At 45.6% G+C, this 23,716-nt stretch overlaps 1 protein-coding gene across 2 annotated transcripts in view; it reads left to right on the forward strand.

Moving 5' to 3' along the window:
- The window catches only part of TRAPPC11 (trafficking protein particle complex subunit 11), a 461,933-nt gene that overhangs the window by 228,888 nt on the left and 209,329 nt on the right, over positions 1 to 23,716 (forward strand). For both annotated transcript variants that reach the window (XM_086962470.1, XM_086962471.1), the window contains exon 22: positions 11,325 to 11,446. In XM_086962470.1, coding sequence (XP_086818596.1) covers positions 11,325 to 11,446 — 122 coding nt within the window. The remainder of the gene's footprint in view (positions 1 to 11,324; positions 11,447 to 23,716) is intronic.

Consider the following 23,716-nt stretch of genomic DNA (forward strand, 5'->3'; position numbering starts at 1 on the left):
ATCCACTTGCAACCTAAACTGTCTATCCGCGTACTCAATATTTTTCTCTGTCTTATTTTTGTCATGTGCAATGGCTTTCTGGGTTACAGTTTGCCCTTGCTGTATTTTTAGGAGTTTCTCGGACCAAATGCGTCTCCTCTTTGCCTCTTTCTGCCATTTCTTAAGGGTGTCAAACATAGCCTGTCTACTGCGCTTAGCAAAGAGGCACTCTTGTAAATACTTAATCCTTTTCTCGTCAAAAGACCCAGTTTTCGGCCACTGTAGTTCCACATTATCTTTGGTGTACTTATGCCATAAGGTTTTAAAAAGACGGGGACCTATCCCGTGCTTGCAATACATATCATGGCTGTGTGTTCCTCCGGAGGGGCTGGCTGGCTTTCGTCCAACCTCGTGCTCCCTCGGTGAACGCAGCCAAAGCATAATTTACTAAAGCACGGCATTGCCCTTTTCTACCTAATTTGAGCTGAAAAGGAAACCAGGATTATTGTTAGTCAATGATAATCCTATCGCTCTCATAAACATGGCCATGTTTTCATTCAAAGTCACTCTTTCATTGCAAAACAAACCTCCAATTTGACATGAAAACGAAAACACAGATATTTGTAAACGTAAAAACGAAAACACAGATATTTGCAAACAAGAGGTGGAGCCTGTCGACTCCCACCTGTGGAGAACCCTTTTTCAAATATTCAAAGCTGCAAAACGTCTTCTTACAACAGTCTTGTCCTTAGACTGCCTAGAGATAGCTACACAGGTTTCTAAACCACAGACTGACCTACAGGCCATCCGACAGCATTCATGGTTCACCTCCCGAACTATGCTGGCTAAGCCCGCTTTTTCAAGCGCCGCTCCAGATCTGTCCGGGTGCTACCCAATCTCAACTGCCGGCGTTCCCGAGAGCAGTCTGGCCGAGTGAGGACCGCAATTCCCACAAAGGCGTCTAGTCTCTATCTCCAGTTATCCCTTGCAAACCAAACCAGAGGCATCTGCACGTGCAACTTCAATGTTGCCCCGTCAGACCCCCTATTTCCAAAGTTCTTCGTGACCACAGGTCACCAAATGCCAAGTACCAAGTCCAAAATTACAAAAACGTTATCCAACACAAAACGAGACTAGACACTCACCTGGTGCACGCAGGTCAGATTGTACATTCTTCACTGCCAACTCCTGTTAAGGCCAACGTGGCTGGTTCTCGGGTTACACCCGATGGATTCCGGCGTGGGGCCACTAGCAGCTGGGGTTCTCGGGATCGACAGAGCGTAGCAAACCCCGAATTCTCTTTGGTCTATTCTTCAACCCCCCGATCAAGATCACCCCTTTCAATGTCCCGCTTCTCATCTGATTACAGAGGGACGACCCCAACGCGGAGTCCCGGCGGAGTCGCCAACTGAAGTACCGAAAAATCTTTACCACCTCCCAATTAAAATGATATTCACAACCAATCCCATTCCTATTACCAATAATCAGGCGGTTGGCAGTGCAGAAGGTCCAATCGTTTATTATAACAAACAAACTCTGCCAGAGGAGCTCCTTGCGACCTAACCCCACGAGGTCCGCCAAGAAGACTGCTGGCACATTATCAGAACATCACATACATACAGTTACATTCTCAAAACCGTTACCCAAGATGGAAAAATACAAGTTGGTACAGGTTGGTGCAGAGGAAAAGACCATATATGGGAGACAAAGCGCTCTTGGTTTAGCTCATTCTAGATTAGCAAGGTCGGACGGGTGACTCCCTTCAGCTAACTCCGAGACAGTCCGCCCCGCACCCCTCCCGGGATGTGCCTATCGGGCCTCCTCCTGCTACCTATAACCTTGACAGGCCTAACGAGCTGAGGCAGCAGTATTGCAACAGTTGGGCTATTTCTCAGGAGAACGACTTTGGTGAAAGAAATGAATGGAGTCTGCTAATGTAGGGCTTAGAGTGAGGCCACAAAATGGCGTTGGTCAAGTCAAGCAAGTGTAAAACGTGCAAAGAAGTATATGTTAGAAATCTAAACTACTGCAGTTCGGGTTTATGCTAGTGTGTGCGTACTTGTGGTAAGTAATTTAGATACATCATGCTAATTCTAAAACAACGATTATATGCTTCGCATAACCGGAAATCAATTCTGGTTCCTCGCCATGTGTTGGATGGCCAGGAGCTGTCAGCGTTTATTCTTCGCTCTGCTCTGGACATTTCGGAGGTGCTTGGTCGTGCCATGACTTCTTCGGTCGCTCTTCGTCGACATGCCTGGCTTCAGGACAGTGTGTTCCCGGAGAACGTTCGGGAATGCCTGGTGGACCTTCCCTTTGATGGCGCTCTTTTGTTCCACGCCCCTGTGGACTCGGCCATTCAGAGGTTCCTAGCAGGGCTTCGGCCTCCTCCTCCGTCTCCCCCTCAGTGACATGTGAGTTGATCTGGATTTTGGGAGGGGTTCTTCTGTTGGGACGGGTCGCCCCTGTGTGTATTCAGTGTGATTACTTTGCATTCAAGTCCTTTTGTGAGGACTGTGGTGCTGTTGGCTGCTGGTCACCCCTCCCTTTTTGGATACTGATTTTTGGCTTTTGCTGATGCATGTTGGCCCTGAGATAAGGCCTTCTGTTGTTGTTATTATTGGCTGATTGGCAAGCCGTCTGCGGGTTCTCTGCATGTCTTTTCTGTTTTTCCTCTGCTGCGGAAAGTTTTTTCCTAAGAAGGTTCCCATGTCTTGGGACGTAACATGCCCTATGTGACTTCTGGTAGCTATTATATAGCTCGGTCAAGTGCTGGGGAGGTGTGGTCGCCTTTCGGGTCGCTGCTTTCTGTGGGGTCACGGTATGTCGCAGATGCGATCCTCTCACAGATGTCCTTCTCCGGGGTCGCTACGTTGCTAGCCAGGTCTGGCCTGCTGTCTGCAGCCTAGCGTCATAGCTCTGCCTGGTTCCACCTCTTTTGATGTTTGGGCCGTGTGTGCGGACCTCTCCCTTGGGGTGTGTCCAGGACCTTCTTGGCCTTCCTGGCCTCTGTCTTCGGCTGGCGTCTGGCTTGTCCTGGGTGCACTGTTCCGTAGTGTTGTCTGCAGGGGGCTGTGCCTGCTGTGCCGACCTGCTGTTCTTTTGCATCCCTGTGCCTTCTGGTACTTTAGCGGGGCAGTCGTCCTTGCCTTGTCTGCTGCTTGAGGCTGGGGTGTGTTCGACCCTCTTCCAGTGGGCCCTGCCTTCAGTTCTCCCTCTCCTCCCTGGGGTTGCAGTGGTTCTGGAGTTTCTTGAGTTTTTTGTGCCTCCTCGGGCCCTGTCTGTCCCCTGAGGGGTCTTGGGCTGTTTCCCCTGGGTGACCTCGGGCTACCTCTCTGCTCCGCTTGCCTTATTGCTGAAGGCGCAGTTCTGTCCATTACCTTCCGGCTGTGATAGGCTCAGCTGCCCTCTTCACTGGGTGTTCCCGGTGGGGAGGGGGGGGGGGGGGGGGAGGTTGCCTTTCACTACCTCTTCTCCTTGGAGTCTCTAGGTTGCTCTTCTTCCTCGGTGCTCCTCTTCATTGCTTGGGCCTTGAGGCTCCTGGTGGAGATTCTTGATACCTTGAATGGGTGTCGGGTGCTCTGGCCTCCTTTATCCTTGCCCTCGTTTCTCCTGGTGCTTGACGGCGGGCTGCCTCTCTTCATGTCTTCCCGTATCTCCTCTGGGGTTGGTGGTCTTCTAGATGCAGTGGTTCCCCTTTGCCTGGGGGGTCAGGGCTCTTCTACCTGTCCTTTGTATTCGTCCCCGATGGGACCCTTTGTTATGTCCAGGCCTATTGGGATCCTCTTGCAGACCCTCCTTCCCCTTGGGTATGGCTAGGGTATCTATTCTATGTTAAGTAATCTGCGGATAGTAGTCTATATCAGATGTACAAGTTACTTACCTTCGCTAACGTTGTATCTGGTAGAGATGATTCTAGCCACAGATTCCTTCACGGCCCGCCCTTCCTCCCCGTTCTGCCAGGACCTTCGGCTTGGTCCTCTGCACTTGGCTCCCTGTGGGTGGCTATGTCTTCTGTGAGTGCATTCTTTCATTTCTTTCTTGGCAGGATGCTTCGTCCTATTTATTGTTCCATTCCTCCCCTTTTGACCTTTGGAGGATGGGTTTATAGGTACTTCTGTGCCCTTCCGTTCTGGCTGATCCAGTTGGGGCCTGCCTTCACACCCCCCTTTTCATTACTATGGGTTCTTGCTCCTTTGCTGTCCTCTAGGTTGGGGTCTTTGGCTGGGCCTCTGCCCCTTGTTCCCTGTGGGGATGTCACATTCTTTGATCGGCTGTCTTGGAATATTGTTGTTACTTGTTTGTCCAGGACTTGTTCCCCTTTATTGTCATTGGTTGGAGTTGTAGTCCTGCTACAGGTTCTCCTGATATTTTTTCATATGTTCTTCTGTCTCCAGGGGGGGCTATATCCGTACTTGCAGGGTTGCTGCTCAGGGCGGTGCTCTGTTCTTTCTTCTTTCCCTGTCTTTAGGTACTGCAGTGGCTGGCACTGCCCCTTATGGTGTTGTTCCCCACCATTCCCTTTTCCAATTTTTCTGCTCTTTCGCACACTGTTCCTATACTCTCACAGTTTTATCTTATGGCTCCGAGTTGTGGCGCCGAAAAGTTCTCAGAAGAAAACTGACGTAGGCGTGCCGGGGTGGGACTTATGTGACCTCGCTAACGTCACGTATGCGGACAACGTCAGGGTGGAGTCGCGGGATGCCGTCCCCCCAGCGCACGTGGACGCTGTGGCAAAAGTATTCCGTACAAATAACAATACATTAGTGGAGGGCCTGAGGGATAAATATAGACCAGCCTAGGTTGTACCCCTCTTCTGAGCTAAATGAACAACAAGAAAACCTAGGGGTCTCTACAGGAAAATATCTTGAAAATTCCTTATTAACTAACCAGACGTCTAGCAGAGTACATCAAGTTAGTGTCAAGACTAAATAGTTCTGACAGAAGACAAGAAATATTAAACAGAGGACCACCTGTGATTGTAGATCAAAACTCTTGTCGGATTCCCATCAAAGACTTGTAATGATCAATATTATCATTTGGTCATCCTTAGGGTCGTGTGTCTCTGGATCATTGAGACATAGATCGTACCCTATGGTAGATTAGGGTTCCGACCCACAATCACTGTTGGACCATGTGGTATTGATCTGATGGAATCGGGTGCAGTGCAAAAAATAATAAAAGTGGTGAATTAAAATAGGATAGAGAACCAAAACTAGAAATTTTATTGAAGATGGCCTCTTCCTGTTAAAACTAAGAACAGTGCAATATCATAGCAGTTTAACCAAATATCTGCATGGGGGCCAACATGTTTCAGCCTAATGGGAAAAATGGACCCAGGCTTTCTACTGTGCCCAGGCCTTCTTTAAACCCGTATTGGTATTTAGAGAGCACCCCCGAATCCGCTGCCCACTGCTGAAGCCTGTTTAAGATGACCCTGGTAAATACTTTCTCTCCTGTCTTCTCTGGGTGCAAATGCTTTTATGATGAGTGCCAGCAATACCTCTTAGCATGGGAGAATGAATTTCAGTACATGGGGAGGTAAGGCTTGTCAGTCCCATGTCTAAATGATTTAAATATGTTATTTGTGTCCCTTCAGAATCTCTTGATTTTTATCTGAATTATGTTTATATTTAAAATGCACCATTTGGTCCTATTTTTTCAAAATTGGCTTTGGATAACCCCGCCTCCCCGAACCCTTCTTAAATATGTCAAGCTCCCTTGCTGGATCTCTGGAATTCTAAGGAGAATGTTTTTAGCCCATAACACTTTCCTAGTTGAGCTGTCACTACTTCTGTGGCTATTGCCAGGGAAGTCATCATTCTCAGTTTAAAAAACATATCCTCGGCTTGTCATAAACAAACCTGCCTCCTGATTCTAGCATTGTAGCCCATAGCTTTTTTGACAAACCGGTAGGGATATATAGAGATTTAAAAGGATGCAGTTCGGTCTGGCATTAGTAAGAAGTACTAAAAAGTGTATGCACACCTTTTCTTTAGCCATATGAAAGAATATCCTTCTTCAAAGATGACACATTTTTAATTGTAGTGGTGAGCAGGATTGAAAAGAAAGTGTGATCAAGTTAAATAACTAAAAAGAAAAGTGCTGTTTGAAAGTACAATGCCTCTGTTCGGATTTATAATTGGCAAATATAGCATTAAGTTCACATTTATTATTGTGAACCTTGTTTAAAGGTGCTCAAGGTTTTTGACAAAAATTAATTATAATCTTCCCTTGATTTAGCGCACTTTTATTCGAAGTTCAGAGAATGTATTGAGAGTTTGCAAATCTCCATCTACTCAAATATCAAACCCTCAGAAGCACAATGTGGCATTTAAAATGTCTAGTGCCACTAAACTGGCATGGTTTGATGCCAAAAGAAAGTTTCTTCTAACAATGGATATAAGTGTAAAGATACTGGTGGGGATGTGAGCATTTGTTTTTCTTTTCCTCGTAATCAGGTTCAGCCTATAGGATAATTCAATTTTTGTGGCACAAGACAATAATCATCAGTGATTTGAGTAGAAGTAGTAATTTTATTGGCATCAGCCACTTTGTCATTTCCTTGTGCAATAAATTCACTTTTTTTAGAGAAACAATTTGAGGCTGGAAAGGTCCAGAGCCTTGAGCACAGTTTCTCTATCATAATAGGAATTAATATCCAGGTCCAGGACCTCTGGACCTTCCTCTTTTGCTTTGAAGTGTATACGTACTGGCTGCGATTTGAGGATGGTCAAGAGGTGGTCATGGTCTTTGCATTTGATTCTAGAGCACATTTTTGCTGGTCAGGTGTGAAGAGAGCAGCTCTTCTTTGCTGATGGCCAATCCAGCATTTCAAATCTAATTATAGTGAAATTTGGTTTGTGGTTAGCAATGTCCAGAAACCACTGGTAATTGTGTGCACTATTAAAGGGTTCAGTAGTGCTGCTCCCACGATAGCCCAAAAAAAATTTGTGATGCAGTTCAGTTTCTTAATCTTTATTCCAAGTATATTGTATGTGACTGCAAACAGCTTGTTGTGTTTCGCAATTGAGACTAATACTGAGATTGGTCATGGAGAAATGTAATCTCTGTGCCATAAGTGTAGGGGAATCAGTAGTAATGGATTCTTGTGTAAGAATAATGCATGAGGTGAAAAAGCATGTTGTACAGTGGTGACTAAGGAAATTGGATGTTGAGAAACAGTTGAGGGAGCTTTGGAAAATGAGGGATGTGTTATATGGTGAATTGCAAATTGTTGAGAATTGTACAGTTGATACTTTTGGTGACTTAAGGAGCAGGCTCGTCATGGTGGCTCACAAGTGTAATGAAGTAAAGAGTTGGGCAAGTACAATGGTAGATGTAGTGATGCAGCAAGGGAGTTGCAATTCCTGTGAATTATGTGAGTAGGTGCAGTCAAGGAAGGCACCATTAACTCGGGTAAGTGTTCCAGGATTAAAGCTGCTAGTTTCAATTATTAGTCCAATTAAGGTTGTGGGCATAGTGATTGGCACTTCTGTCCTGTCACTTCACGGGGATATTAATGAAACCTATAAGTGAGATGTATTTGAAATAATGATGGTGGAACATTGGGTAGTATTAAAGGCTGTGATGTTGATCAGCAGTTGGAAACGAAATAGGAAACGTCAATTTGATAGGCAATTGGAAAGCTAGATGTAGAGTTGGACAAAGATGAGCCCTGGGTTCCAAATGGGCGTAAGAGGCAATTGCTCGCTTTTTAAATGGATTTTTTTTTAATGCAAACTGCATTTTGTCAATGTTAATACTATTTTGTGGCTTGAGTGTGAAGAGACTGATAATCTGTGTGTGCATGTAGTGCTGTAATGTCAGTTTTGCATTCGTGTTGTTGGGAGCATATTGTTGGATTTAAAGATAGTAAATGTAGAGGTTTGAAGCCAGTCCACGAATATGTTGAATCCAGAGAGTGTAGGTGCCTGTTGAAGCACTGAACTTGTAGAAAGTGCCTCTTTGTGACATTGGCACCACACATTTCGCCCTAGTACTGATTTTTGACTGAAAGTACACTAGGTCCCTTCTAACAAGACCCCCAGTGCCAGTGCTCTTCCCCTTTAAACAAGGTAACTATCTAATTATAACCCAGTTGGCAAGGACTTTAGCAGCCCTGCAAGTCCGTAGTAAGTGGTACCCCTGGTACTTAAGGCATGGGTACTAAAGAGGGTCCCAAATGACTAAAGCATGTATTAAGCCTCCCAAATTGACCCACACACAAACGGCATGCAGACTACCGTTACAAGATGCGTGAGATGGTGCAAACCATTTGGAAAAAACGACATGGCACACTTACTGTGTTCCATGCCAAGGTTCACTGCATATACTATATTTAAGTCACCCCTACAGCAGGCCTTAGAGCCCTAAGGCAGGATGCAATATATTGTATCTGAGGACATATCAACATGAACAGATATGCCCCTGTGATGTCTGGTTCCATCGCCTCGATATTGAAAGTGGCCAGGAAGCCATGTTAAGCATATGTACTGGGCACTGGTCATTATGAGTTACCCAGCTGCATAATAGCTTCACTGAAAATAATGGTGTTTGGTATCAAACACTTCATCTTAACACCTTCGCTGCGGCGGCTATTCCACCGCAGCGCTAACGATCGCGGGGGGCGCGCGGCTCACCTGCGCGGTTGACAGAACCGTTCCATCACGGCTCGCGGGTGAGCTGTGCTTGTGACGGAACGGTTCCGTCATGAGCTCAGCCCACCCGAGGGGCGTGACGGAACGGTTAATAAATCTGTACTGATGTCAGTACTGGAGTTATTATGAATGGTTGGTGGTATTGCACTCTAATAATCCAATTAAGTAATCTCTTTTACGGGCACTCTAATAATCCAATTAAGTAATGGAGTTATTATGACATGCACCCAAAGGGCACCTTGAAGGTGCCCTCTGAATCCTACTAGTCTCTTAGTGTGCTGGCTCACTGGTATCTCCTAGCCCACCACTATAGACAAGTTTCCGACCCCCTGAAGATGAGAGCCCACGGTGTCAGGGATCAGAAACAATGCCTGTCTGGAGGAGGATAGCTAGCAAATTTAGCATATCAAGGTCCGAGGCTTCAAAGCCTCTACTGCTTTTGATATGCAAAAGCCATCTTCCCCCCCAGACCTGGGAAAGGCACCCCGTGTCCTGGGGCTCATTTTGCACCATTGCAGGTGAGAAAATTAGATAGTCGGAAGGTGTGTTCACTTACTGGCTATTCACACCCCTAAGGTGGGCTCCCTGAAGTGAACAACGAAAGATGTTTTCATCATCTTGGATTTAGTGAAACTAGGAACTCTGTCAGGTTTATGCCCACTTTCCCCAGAAAGTGGTCATATGGGGGGTGTAGTCACCCTAGAGGTAAGTAGTCCATTGGTCACTACCCTATACTCCCTCACTTACGCCCCTATATTAAATATTTATGGGTTCCCCCGGCACCAGGTATCAAGATTCATCTACTGGGAACCAAAGGAAGGATGAAGAAGAGCAGTCACCGTGAGAACTGAGGTTCACCTTTTACTTGGTGCTAAACCCTGCTTTGCTGTTGGAACCTCAACAGTTGCACCGACCCGACTCGTCCAAAAGCTGAACTCCTCCCAAAGCTGTGGAGGACTGTCCACCAACTTCAACAACCAAGCAGCCTCACCCTTGAGGTGGAGGAGCCAATTCTCTGCAACCATCGGGCCCACTAAAGGAACTGCGCTACAGGAGGAGGCCCCCAAGGTTGTAGGAGGTCAGGCCCATCTCTCTGGCATGTTTCAAGTCGCTAAACCCCCTAGGAGCCGCCCTGCACCAATATCCTGACTACTGGGGCACTTGCGCCCACCAAGGCTCGTTTATGTCCAGTTCGGACAGCACCGCTACAAAGACTTACCAGCACCTTGAGGGACTTTGAGTGAGGCGAGCTCCACACCAAGAGAGGCCTTCCTGTGCTTCTTTTCCTTCTTCTGCAGGTGCATCAAGAACTATGACCGCTTCCATTGCTAATGTGTCCCACCAGGCAATACCTCTGCACCCGAACCCTACAGCCCAAATACAGCTATTCTGCCTGTGTCTGCTTGTCCTAGGAGTCCACACAAACTAAACTCACCTTTGGGTTCCGTTGGACTTGTCCCCAATTCCCACTGTACTGGCTCTGTTGTTTTGACATCTCACTTTGAACTTTGACAGGTAACCGTGCTAAAGGCTATCATAGTGACCAGCACCTCTGCACCTGAACACAGTAGGGAAGGTAAATCCAAACTGCTAGTGGTACTTTAGACCTTGGTCCCCAGGCACCTTTAGTTCTGAACACTACCCTTTACAGCCATTTGCAAATATATGTGTGCAGTAGATGTCTTTTCCTTCCGGAGGATACCATTACTGCGTTTGAGGCTCATGCTTCAAATCTGACAACTTTGCTGTTCAACTGTTTTACAGTGTAAAAATGATGATGAACTAAAGTACTTACCTGATCCTGAAGATCTGGTGTCTAAATACTATATAAAATATTCTGTTCTTTTTCCAAATTGGCCTGGGATTTCTTATTGAGTGTGTGCCTCATTTATTGACTGTGTGTGTTCAACGAATGCTCAACACTCTTGGGATTGTTAAAGCAAGCCCCTGTAAGCCATTGAGAGTTTCCTGGACTTTCTGCATAGTGTACCGTGTTTTGGTACACTACATAGAAAGCCAGCATCCTACTGTACTTAATTTTATTGAAAAAGGTGTGCTCTGCACACTGCCTCTTGAAGTATTTTAAAATTCATGGATACACTTCAAACCTGCCTATATATTTATGGCTATTCACCCACACGTTGCAGAACATTTCTCAACATTAACACATTTGCCTTAATTAAAGGGAGTATCTGACCACCATGTTCTCCTTTATACTTAACTGATATACGTGAATATATATACACATACAGTGTAAATGTGTTTAGCCTGATAAACTTTTACTTGGGTATATTGTCATGTTTGTACTCAATGTTTATTGTGTGTAGTTCAAAAACAGATTCCAGAAGCCCATATTCAAGGTCCAGCAAACAAAAAAAACATATATGCAGGAGGGTCAGTCAAGTAACAGGATGATGCAGCAGACAAACCATAGATGAGCCAGACTTATGTATAGTTTGTAAGGAGGAAGACATCAGAAAGTGCATGAATATTGAGAGTAAATCGGGCTTGGAGGTACAGAAAAAGGGGGCTTCAAAAAGAGTTAAAATAAGGGCAGTTGAAGACATGTTGTTGATCATGCTTCTCGCTTAAATAGAAGTTTTAATTTTTGCTTAAGGCTGGTGAAATTGTTGTCTAGTCACTGTTCTTTTGTAAGTCTTTTTCTTGTTTGTGTCCTGTTTGCAGGACAAGATGCTAATTTGACTCAGAAAACTCATGTAACTCTAATTGGGACAGAAATGTGTGATGATTCCCATCCTGCGCTCCTCACAGATATTCCTGTTGGCGATTTGCAGCCGGGTGAAAAGGTAAGCTTCACATGTAGTGACTGTTAACTATTCAGTTTATCCCCTTCACACAATGTACGAGAGACTTTTATTTGGACCGATCGATATAGCTTAGTAGGAAAGGCAGTTATTACTATCTTAAGTGATCTACATCACTTTTTAGGAAACGGATACTGCAGAACGCTTTTGCATGAGAACCCCAGCATGTTTGTGTGATTTGTTAAAGGTTTATTGAATCTCTACATCACTGGGCAATGAAGTGTCTAGTGGCATTTTATAATCTGACTTGGACAAAGAATCATCAGGGGAAACAAACTAATTCCATACAGATTTTATAGAGGGCTGCAAAAGACATGCAGTGGTTGCTCAACCGCAATTGGACCAGCAGCACTTCTGTCTCCCTGTCCCCACCCAGAGTGATCAGTGGTGACAGAAATGTGGGTAGATGGGACTGGGATGGGTAATCCATCTGGGTAAGGTGGAGATCAGAGAAATCTGGTCTCCAGTGGAGTCACTCCTTATAAATCTGTCAGAGCTGCAGGAAATTCCGGCTGGCACGCTGGTTCAGGTTCCACTGCCATATAGTACTGCAACAAGCAGAGCATACAAGGGTTGTGTGTCCTGCACCTCTGAAGCTGGTTGTGCTGTACGGGTGTTTTCCTGCCTGCACGCCACCTGGCGGGATCTTTAATCTCAGACGAGCTCAGCTGCCGACGCCTAGCGGATAACAATAGCATTTACCACGAGGGTGGCGCAGGTTTTCTTTCAGCTGTGGAGAGAACCCTAGTTTGATCTCTTTGCCACCGCCGAGAATGTGCAGTGTCATATCTGATAGAGACTTCTAGCCGCAAATTCCTTATCTTGGAATTATCCCTAGCTGTCAGACTGGATCCGTAAACGTTTTTGTGAACTGTACCCCTGCGCACCTGTAGGTGGTATCGTTTGGCTCCACGTGGCGATGTGCACGGTGCCTAAATGGGCACCACCTCAGTGGGCTAATGTCAGTTCTTTTCTCTCCGTGCCTTTCAAACTAGATTCGGAGAGAGCTACCCCCAGTCAGTTTTTGACTGAGCATTTTTCAACTTTTCTTGAGAAATCTCCTGGTGTGACAGGGATGTCTACTAGGAAGGCTGGCTTCAAGCTCTGCTGCTCCTGTCACTCACAGATATCAGTGACAGACCCACATCTTGTTTGCCTTGAGTGCCTGGAGCGCGACCAAAACATGTAGACCTGCCCGACTGCCGTGCCATGCACCTCAAAGCCTTAGGAAGCAGTCCCTCAAGCTCCTTGCCGCAACAGTCTCGATCCCAGTCGAGAGGAAGATCCTGGGATGATTGCAGCACACAAGATCTTCATCGGATGCAAAGTCGTTCGGGTAAGTCCCACAAGAAAAAGGACAAGAAGTTCAAGAGGTCTTCGACTGTGCCCCATCCATCACGGTCTTCCGACGAGACGAGGAAGCATAGTAATTTGAGGCCTGTCTCGCAGTTGAGCCTGCGCTTAGGCCAGCTCTCTGCCTCCCAGAGTTTCCAGGAGTTGGAGTGATCCCTGCCCAACTCCATGAGTTATGTGAGGCAATGCACCTCGTATTTGGGAAGCCCATCCCTGTTGGCGCACTTTTGGGCCCCAAGGGTTCATGAGTGGCCTCTACTGGTTCCCCACCGGCGGGTCTGCCTTCGACGCTAGTCTGGCCACTTGGATACACAGATGGATCTGGACCGGAACCTCTACTATCTTCCCCGGCGCAGGGTTCAGATGTTGAGACTCCCAGCCTCACGGCCGCTCCATCCCCATTTATATCCCTGACTCCGACACAGAGGAGGGTGTCGTCCGACGTGACTCTGCTGCTGCCTTGAACCGAGCTTCACAGGTCGAAGCTTGAGCCTCATTCCTAATGCGTGAGACTCAGGTGGATTAGGAGGGGTCGCTGGCTCTGAAAAATAACAGCCTCTAGTCCCCAACATGAACTAGTGTGAGGAATTGGCAGAGCTAGTCAATTGTACACTTCCCCAGATACTGTCATGCTTTCTCACCCCACTGTGGCTACGGGGGAAGAAACATCATTTGATATGATGGTAAGAAGGGCGGCTGAGGTCCTAGACTTAAAGTTGCCCTGGGGGGCAGTCAAGGCCAATGTCCTGACAGAGGTGCTTCAGCCGGGAGTGACTCCGTCGGAACCACTTTTAATGAAATCCTTGCAGACATCCTGCTTGAGAACTGGTCCATGCCCATTACAGGGGCTTCTGTGAACAGGACTGTTGTCCACCACCATCGCCCGCTTCAGGGGACTCCAAGTTCACACAACACCCAACCACCAAGAGCTTGGTCATTCAAGCCTCAACCTCGCACATGAATCCTGGTACATTCCCTACCGTTCCACCTGATAGGGAATCCATAGGCTGGACACCTTGGGTAAGAAAATGTTTTCTTCCACCAGCCTGGCACTGTGGTCCGTGAACACTGCATGACTTTTGGGCCATTACTTCCATGCCCTATGGGATTCGATTGCACAGGGGCTGCCAACGGTCCCAGAGGAGGCTTGGGCCATATTTTCCCAAGCTAATGCTGATGGGAGAGATGCAGCGAAGTTCACGATCGGCTATAGACTGGATGCCACAGACTTGCTAGGCAGAGCAGTTTCATCAATGGTTGCCTTACTGTACCAAGCTGGTTTTTCAGGGGATGTCCAAGCCTCACTTATGCACATGTCCTTTGTTGGCTCCTGTCGTTTCAGAGAGAAGGCAGACTCAGCACTGAAGTGCTTCAAGGAAAGCAGGGATACGGCCATGTCCCAGCCACCACCGTTCGTAAGTTTCCCAGTCTCTGCATGGCCGAGGATGTGGTACACACAGACCCCATGCGTTAGGGAGGCCAGAGGTCATGCCTGCCACCTTCTTAGTAGCCGCAGCCTCCCACCCCTTTAATTTGCTCTCTTAGCACCCAGTATATGCCACCACCTGCCCCACTGGAGGTCTATAACATCAGACCAATGGGTTCTTCAAATTGTCCGAAGGGTCTAGTCCCTTCCCTTCGTGACTACCCTTCCACCCACGGCACCCACTTGCGACAAGCTGACTGAGGACCATCTTACCTTGTTCTGCCAGGAAGTGATGGCTCTCTTGGCCAAGTGAGCCATAGAGAAGGTGCTGATGCCTGAAGTAAGTCGTAGTTGCTATTCCCGCTACTTTCTGGTGCCCAAGAACAGCGGAGGCCTTCATCCTGTGTCTTCTCAGTTTCTTCCTCAAGAAGTTCAAAATGCTCTTGCTCACTCAAGCCCTGTCTTCCCTGGACCTGAGACACTGGATGCTAGCATTGGACTTGCAGGACACCTACTCCCGCATTCCCGGCTTGCCTGCTCACAGGCAATTACTTTCAGTTCACCGTGCTGTCTTTTGGCCTCACCATAACCCCTCGGGTGGTCACCAAGGTGAAGGCGGTGGTTGTAGCTCATCTGTGGAGATCAGGGGTGGCTGTCTTCCCCTATCTCGAAGACTGGCTATTGAAGCGGACTCACCCCTGGCTGTCTTTTCCCAACTCCAGACTAGGGCAGGTCTTCTGCATTCACTATCAGCATGCCAAAGTCACACCTGACTCCCTCTCAGATGCTCTCTTTCATCGAACTGTTCTGGACACAGTGCAGTTTCAGGCCTATCATTCCGAACAACGAGTCCAGGATACCAGGATATTGAGTCTATGATACAGATGTTTCAACCTCTATCCTGGATTTCGGTGAGACTGACTCTGAGGCTGCTGTGCCTCATGGCTTCCTGCATCCTGCTTGTGACACATGCCTGCTGGCATATTTGGGCTTTGGAGTGGGACCTGAAGTTCCAGTGGGTGTAGCATCACGGAAATCTCACCAAATTGGTCCGGATCTCAGAGGGAACTGCAAAAGTGGTGATTAGCAAACTGCGATTGGGTCAGTGGAAGACCCCAAGCCATGTGCTACTGCAACAAACAGAATGGGTAGGGTCCTGGACCAGCTGCTGACAGACACTTGCACTGACCAAGAAGCAACCCTCAGAGGGCTTGCATGCTCATTCCACCAGAACCAAGGCTGCGACCGCTACATTAGCACGCGGAGTTCCAGTCTCTGGACATGCCCCAGGCAGCAACATGGGTATCTCTACGCCTGTTTACCAAGCACTACTGCTTGGACAGTCACAATCACAATTTATTTATTTGTTTTGGAACTCCTATGGAGGTCCACAAAAACACACTAACAAATAAAAAATAAAAAAACATTGCATACAGTACAAATTTCCTTCATTATACATTACTATAACATGATATCAAACGTAATGTGCAAATAGTGCTATAATACGTAAAACAATCACATAACCGGCCAATAAAATTTCTTATATACATACTAAGTAATGTGCAAACGATGCAATGGATACATGGAACAATTAAATAGCCAACCAGTTGATATTAAATCGAAACCAGAGTATTACTGTTAGACAAGATTCTAATAAATAGGCAAAAATGTTCTAAAAAATTGGTATATCTTAAAACAAACCATTTCATTCGGGGGTGACAAAACCAGAGAACGTGCGTCCTGAGCAGAGTGAATATTAAATTTGATATATACTGGTTTTAAAAACACTCGCCTGGCACTTTGCAGTTTTGAGCATACAAATAAGACATGATTAAGATCTTGAATTTGCAACTGGCACAGTTCACAAATTCTCTTCTCTCTAGGTGTTTTATCCCAGATACCAGTGACGTCTCCTAAGGGCAGCATGTTAAATCTCAGTAGGTGTATCAGCCTTCTAATCCCATGAGGGATATTCCAAGTTAAATAAGGCTGTGGTTTATTCCCCAATGTACTCCCACTGACTGCCACGCTACTGGGCCTGGATTTACTTAAAGTAAATGTCGTTGGCTAAACTGATCGGAGATCTAAATTTCTTTAAGAACTGTTTCAGACCAGATTTAGACATTGGAGAAGCAGGAGTTAAACTAAGACCAAAACTGTCAATTGCACATAAAAAGGACCTAAAAAACGTGGATTGAACTTTTAGATTGCAAAAGATTTCTATTCTCAGGGCAGCCCTAAGAGTACCCTCTTCCCCCAAGAAGAGAGAGTTACCCCACCTAAGAACTGCGGCCAGCGCTAGAATAAAGGACGAGACTAATCCAAATTCGAGGCGCAAAACATGTGGAGCAGCCAAAGAATTTAAGTTACAGATTTGGCGCATAATTCGTCCTTCTACCTTATCAAACATATGCCAATGATTCATGTCCACCACCTAAGCAGCATATATTAATGAGGGTGGGATTTTAACCTTAAAAACAGATAAGACATGGCTAAAATGGCATCTCCCGCAGGTTTTATAGAATCTATTTAATGCACTTGCCTGGGAGACGGCTTTACTAACACAATGTTTAGTATGTTCTAAGTCTCGACCTGTTTTAGAAAAAACTTTACTTAAGTACACATATGAATCAACTAATTCCATTTTTTCAGAACCGAGCATCCATCTTAAACATCTTTTTATTCTGAGCCCCTTCTTACGAAAAACCCAGATCTTGCTTTTTGCGATGTTAATTTTTAAAAAATGGACCTCTGCATATTTGTTTAAAACCTCCAGACGGTGTTGCAGGCCAATAGATGTTAAATCGAATATGGCAACATTGTCTGCATACAATAAAGACCCAACTGACATTCAACCAATTTTGGGGGCATCCCCTCTCGCCAAGTTCAAAGCGCCAGGGAGATCAGTGATGTACAGTGAAAATAAAAGTGGTGCTAATAGACAACCCTGCTTAAGCCCATTATGGGTTCTGATTTTGCATGTTAACCCCCGCGAGCCTCCCATTAGAACCTGGCACCAGGTGTCAGTATGCAATTCCATGATCAGACCCAGAAGATGATTTGGAATGCCGAATGAGATGTTTTCTCCACAAGGTCTGGCGGTCCACCTTGTCAAACACCGTGGAGAAATCAATAAAGGCTGTATAAACTGGCATTCCTTGGGAGAAAACCTATTTCTCCACAATTGTCTGAACAACCGCTATATTAACTAAGGTGCCATGGTTCTTTCTAAAACCGGCTTGTTCCGGTGGAAGGATATCCTGATCATAGACCCATTGTTGTAAATGGCATAATATGCTTTTTGCAAATAATTTGCCGGAGGCATCCAGGAGAGCAATCTGCCTAAAACTAGTTGGCACCGTTTTTGGTCCTTTTTTATACAGAGGGACTATGATGCTCCCCTTCCAAGAGGGGGGGGATTTTATTCATAAAGAAGCAATATTTAAAAAGTGGCTCTAAAAAATCACCCCATGCTTCTGGCTCAGTTTTGTTTGTGCAATTGGGATACCATCCGGCCCTTGTGCGCCGGACGTTCTAGCAAGCTTTATGTACTTTATCAATTCCTTTCCTGGTGGAGGACCAAATTCAGAAAAGACAGCAAATGCAGGTTTAATCTCATCAGACAACACAGGAGGAACTGAACTATTATTACTATATAATAGAGAGATATAATCCACCCATTCCTTTTCGGGAATTGGTATCGGGGTGTCGACCAAGGAGATAATGTATATGCTGTTTTCGAACAAGATGGTTAATTGCCTGTTTTAAAATTATCATATAAGACCTATCTTGTTTATACGTGAGGGGTTCAGAAGATGTGGAGCTTAAGTTACAAATCTTCTTCATTTGAGCCTCGAAAAAGGATATGATATTAGAGTGAATAATACCTTCCTTTTCGATATACACCATCTTCACAATGTTTGGACAGTCAGATTCGCAGGGATAGGCATTTTGCTCATTTGGGTTTGCAGGACTTTTTAGTTTGAAACTGTTTTGCAGACCCACCTCCAGGGCGGTATTGCTTGGGTATCTATTTTAAGGTATTTTAAGGTAAGGAATCTGTGGCTAGAAGGCTCATCAGATGAACAAGTTAGCGTTTGTAACACCTTATCTAATAGAGACTATCTACAGATTCCTTACCGACTCACCCGTCCTCCCTGCTATGTGTACTGATTTCTAGGGACAGGGTTGTTCCCTTTTCAGTGCCCTAGTTTTCTACACCAGTTGTCCGTATTCTTCCTGGCTCCCGCTCTTGTGGAAAGTCATAAACAGAAACTGACGTCAGTGTTTTGGGGTGCCCCTCACTTCCAGCAATGCCACGCATAGCTGAACAATGCCATCTACTAGCGCGCAAGATTTCTGCTCACAAAAAATGTCCGGGCGCAGTGTGACACCTGGGGATAATTCTATGGTAACGAATCTGCAGCTAGATCGAGTCTCTACCTTACGCCCTTCGCTGCTTGCATTGGCCAACGGCTGTCGCGCACACTACCTCCGTAGTGCTGCGCACGTCTGTTGGCCGACGTGGCCCCTCCCACTACCCTAAACCGCAGCAGAATTGCTGCCACGGTTAAGCAATATAAGGCATTACCCAAGGAAAATAACTTGTTTTTTGGTGCTTTGGAGTTTCCAGGAAGGCTCTGTTATGACGTACTCCTAATGCTATAGAACATGGGACTCATGTATGCTTTCCCCTGACTGTCTATCCTGCCCTGTGTTCTGGAAAAGATCAGGAGGGACCAGGTCCAAGTCATCCTAGTGGCTTCAGATTAGGCCAGGAGAGTGTGATACCTGGAATCTTTGGACCTAAGCATCTGTCCTTCAACCAGTCTGCCGTCTCTTGAGGTTTTTCTGTTGGGGCATCAGGGCAGGGTCTTGCATCGTGCTGATGTAATCTGCACATGCATGCTTGGAGATGAAGCACCAGTAGTTGGTCTCCTTTCGCTTTCCTCCTGAAGTTGTTGTGATTCTGGTAGACCTGCGTCCACCCATGAAATTGGTGTATCCTGAGATATGTTTGTGGCTTGTTGGGGTGCCTATCAGATTGATCAGTGGCATTCCAATCTGTCATATGTATTGATATCTTTTTTCTTTGTCCCAGCAAGAACTTCCTGTGGGCAAGTTAAAGGTTATTTGTTGCCCATTACGGTGTTTTTACGTTTGCTGGATCAACCCTCCATGTTCAACTCACTTGTTGTAATGTGTTATCATAAATGTTCGAAACATATACTTCCTCTAAAGCCCTTTGTGATGACTAGAATTTGGCCCTCACTTTGCTCATGGTATACCCCATTCGAGCCAATGCACAGTTGTCCATTGGGCCTCCTCCCATTAAAAAGGTTTTTTTTCTGGTTGCAATAAACTCGGCATGCTATGTGAGTGAGCTTCAGGCCCAACCACCTTGTACCACTTTATGGGGGTTATTTTTGTTAGAGAAACTGGTGTTACAGACTTGAGCAGTGTACCTGCTAAAGATGGTGACATGTTTTCACGTCAAAGAAGTCATCACTCTTCCGAACTTCTTTGCTCCCCCATATCTCTAGAAAGAGAACAAAAGACTCTACTGTTCGGACCACAAGAGAGTGCTAAGGTTTTTCATCAATCTTTCTACAAAACTTTGAGTGGACGATAAGCTCTTTGTAGGGTTTGTAAGAATTTGGGTTATTTGAGGCAGGTTGAAACCCCACTCAGGCAACAGTCGCAATCCTTGTCGAGTTAAACCACAAAAGTAACAAAATTAACGTGTGCTTAACCATCTGGTACCTTCTCACAAAACAGTGAGACATAATTTTGAGTCAATGTATCCTGGGATGAAGGTATGCAGGTCCAGGCTTTCTTTGAAGACAGCGGGGCATCCTTCTTTTGTAATCTCCACAGGTCCTGGAGTGGTACGATGAGTGGCTCATTAGGTCCAATATTTATACCTGATACCAACATTTTTGTGGGAGTACTCCTTCCCAGTCATCCTGCCAGGATGGCTCATCCAGTGCACCCCTAAGCCCCCTTTGTGGCACTGTGTCTGGAAGGAATACACAAACCCCAACAGCAGAGCCATTCAGTCATGTGACCCAGGATTCTGACAGAAGGCACAGTTCAAGGACAAGAAAATGCCAACTTTCTAAAAGTTGCATTTTCAGATTTTAACTTCAAGTTCTACTTCACCATTAAAGACGCTTTTCAATTACAATTAATTTGAGTGTAAACAGCATATCTCTATCTGCTTCTAGTCCAAAGTTGATTCAGAAAAGGGGGTGGTGATGAACAGAGTGTCTGAATTAAGCAGACCACTCTTACCCAGTCCAAAGATCAGGGCTTGATCCATCACCGTTTTTTAGCTCACTGCACCATCCCAGCTCAGAACTTGGCTATATGCAAATTAGTCTGACCCCGGCCCAGTGCATCATGGGAACAGGGCAGACCAAACTACCAAGCCAGTTCTTATACTGGGAAGGAAACAAGCTACCGGGGACCGGTTTCTGGCATTTCAGCCATCTTCGGCCCGGCTTGCTTGAATCCTGATGGTGCAATGAGCTAGGGACTCACATTGAGTAAACAGCATATCTCTATCTGCTTCTAGTCCAAAGTTGGCACTTATTAAATGCACTAAAGTAACCCAGTCTTAGTCAATGGGAGAAAAAGGCCTTACCACAGTGAAAAATGACTTAAGGAGTTTTTTACTGCCAGGACCTGTAAAACGTAAAGAGGTGTACTACTTTTTAAGTACAATGCACTTTACCATATGAGCTTTTAGGGCCTACCTTAGAAATTACTTGTAAGTATTATCAGGAATGTTTAGGCTTGGCAAAAGGTTTATTTTTCCAGGTCGAAATGGTAGTTTAAACTGCACTGCAGGCTGCAGGTGCAGGCCTGGGACATGATTTAAAAAGCTACTTTAGGGGGTGGCATAGTCAGTGCTACAGTCCCGCTAATAACATTTAATTCACAGACCATGTGGTATTATATATTAGGGACTTACAAGTAAGTTAAATATGCCAATAAGGTGTACACCAATTTTACCACGTTATAGGGAGAGAACATTTGTTAAAATGCCAAATTAACCATGATTTAGGAAGAGAGCACAAGCACTGGTTAGCAATGGTAACATGCACAGAGTCCTAAAAGCCAACAAAAACAAGTTAAGCGTAGGAGTAGAGTGAAGGCAAAATGTTTGGGGTGACCCTGCATAGAGGGCCAGGCCCAACAGAGTTCTATGGAAGATAAGAAGTGAAAGGCGGTGCAGAAGCAAAACGTTCCCTGATGGATAGTTCTCTGTATTAAGATCTTCTACGTATTTGATAAGAAGTAGATTCCATAATACCTGAAGGCTCATTTCACCAGATGCTACCACTACATAAGCACGCTGAGTTCTAGCCTTGACATCTGTAATGAAGCTATGTGAGCACCAGTGTACACGTTCACAACGCAGTATTGCCTTGATGGCCAGTTCCGACGGGAAGGATATTTAGCTTGGTTGGTCCTGGGGGTGTTTTTACTCTAAGTCACTCCACATGCCAACCACCTTGAAAGGTACTGCTTTGGTATCTATTCTCATGTTTATGAATATACAGTTAGAACTATCCATTAGAAGAATAAGTTGCTTACCTGTGTTAGCACTCTTTCTGGTGGGTATTCTAACTAAAGTTTCCTCAGTGCCCTCCCACCTCCCCATTCTGTGCACTGGCCTTATTTTCCATATAAAAAGGTCTCAATTTAGAAATCTACACACTGGTTATTCCAATCTGCTATTGGGCTCCGCGTCTGAAGGTGCAAACAAGCAAACCAAAGAAGTTGATGTCCGCCTTCATGGGTGGCGCTATTATGCATCCCTATTCTTCACTTTCATAGCGAAATGATGTTGGTGCTGAGCTGCATGGGGCCAATTACCAGCACACAGACGCACTTAAAATAAATTTTGAGATCCAATTTGGCCGCTAGGAATATTCACAAGTTGAAGAATCTACGGTTAGAGTATTCACCAGAAAGAGCATAACTGAAGGTAAGTAGTTGGTTTGTTTGTACCACATTCCCACCCGGAACTTATCATAATATAAGTGAGCCTTGTTTACATTTTACATCTGTCTCGGTCTATGCACTAGAGCTCCTTAGCCTACCTAAACACTCCCTAAACACTACCTCTGCTCCTGCTATTAACTTAATATTTCTACCTGTTTACAGAAAAGCGGCAGTGACGTCAGATGCTAATGCTGAACGCCCATCACCAGAGCTCCGTCCGAGAGCCTAACCGGAGGAGTCAGAGCATCGGGAGGGGTCAGGGTTGGTGCAATCCGTAACCCATAGCCCACTCGCAGCCCGCGTGCTGTGGGATTGAGGTAGGGAGTAGCTTGAGGGGTCTCAGGCCAGAAGGGTGAACAGACCCATCAACGACATTCTAAGGTGCTCCAAAGATCCTCTAAGTTGTGGCCAGCCATATTTAACTCAATGGAAGCAACAATTCTGGCTCTGAGACCTCACTCTTCAAAATGGACATTCAGGTTGACTTACTTAATACTATGGTAATCTTTGTGTCACCAATTGACTAGAAACTCGAGAAACTAAATTCATTGACTACGAGGGTTCAAACTGGCCACCTTAATGATTTTATGGTCCGTTCATGCAAGGAGAAGGTAGATAAATTAGTGCAACTGCCGGTAATCATGGAAGTAATTCTGGGAGAACTTAAAAATAGTCTTGTGAAAGAGGCCCGGCCCGAGATATCTCTTCCTATGACATTAAATGGGAATTAAATGTCACTATGATGGCTCCCTGGAGGGACAGGAAGAACTCCCACTAAAGATGGCAGGACAAGATCGTTTGGATATAAGGGAGCAAAATAAGGAAATCCCAGCTAGGCACCAGAAAGAGCCCATTGAAGATAGTACATGAAATTTATCCTGGGTTAAATTTTTGTCCATCTCAACTTACTCAAAAGGAAATGTGCAAGGAAGGGAAGGAATAAAACCCATTCTGGGCACGATGTAAATGTATCCACCTCGTCAACATTACAAAATGAAGATTCAGATCACTCAAAGAAGACCGCTGTTGAGTTGCATGCAGCAAGGACCATGGCGGGCCCAGTATGTGAAAATGCATTCGATAAAACTGCAACTTTCGCAAAATAGCTAAGGGCAAACCTCACTACCACAGCATGTATCCGGTGACATGCAGCCCTTCAGACGGGGGAATAGTAGGAATACAAGTTAGACCCCGACAAGACCAGATCGTGGGGGAAGAAGCAACTCAAACTCTATTGGCAACCGGGGCCTGCAGGAAGTTTATTAATTGCTGTGAAAAAACACAATCGTGACCAGAACCAAACGACACGAAGAGATCATTTGGGATCCAGCGAATTCTCCAGACGCCTAAGTAATGTTGGACAGAGGTAACTATGGATCCCTGAGTTTAAGTCCAGAGACATGCAGGATGTCTTAAACCGTCTAAGTGTCTTTAAGCTGATTAAGACCCTTCCGGGCCGA

Source organism: Lissotriton vulgaris, chromosome 3_1 (assembly GCF_964263255.1).
Source record: "Lissotriton vulgaris chromosome 3_1, aLisVul1.2, whole genome shotgun sequence".
Lineage (NCBI taxonomy): Eukaryota > Metazoa > Chordata > Amphibia > Caudata > Salamandridae > Lissotriton > Lissotriton vulgaris.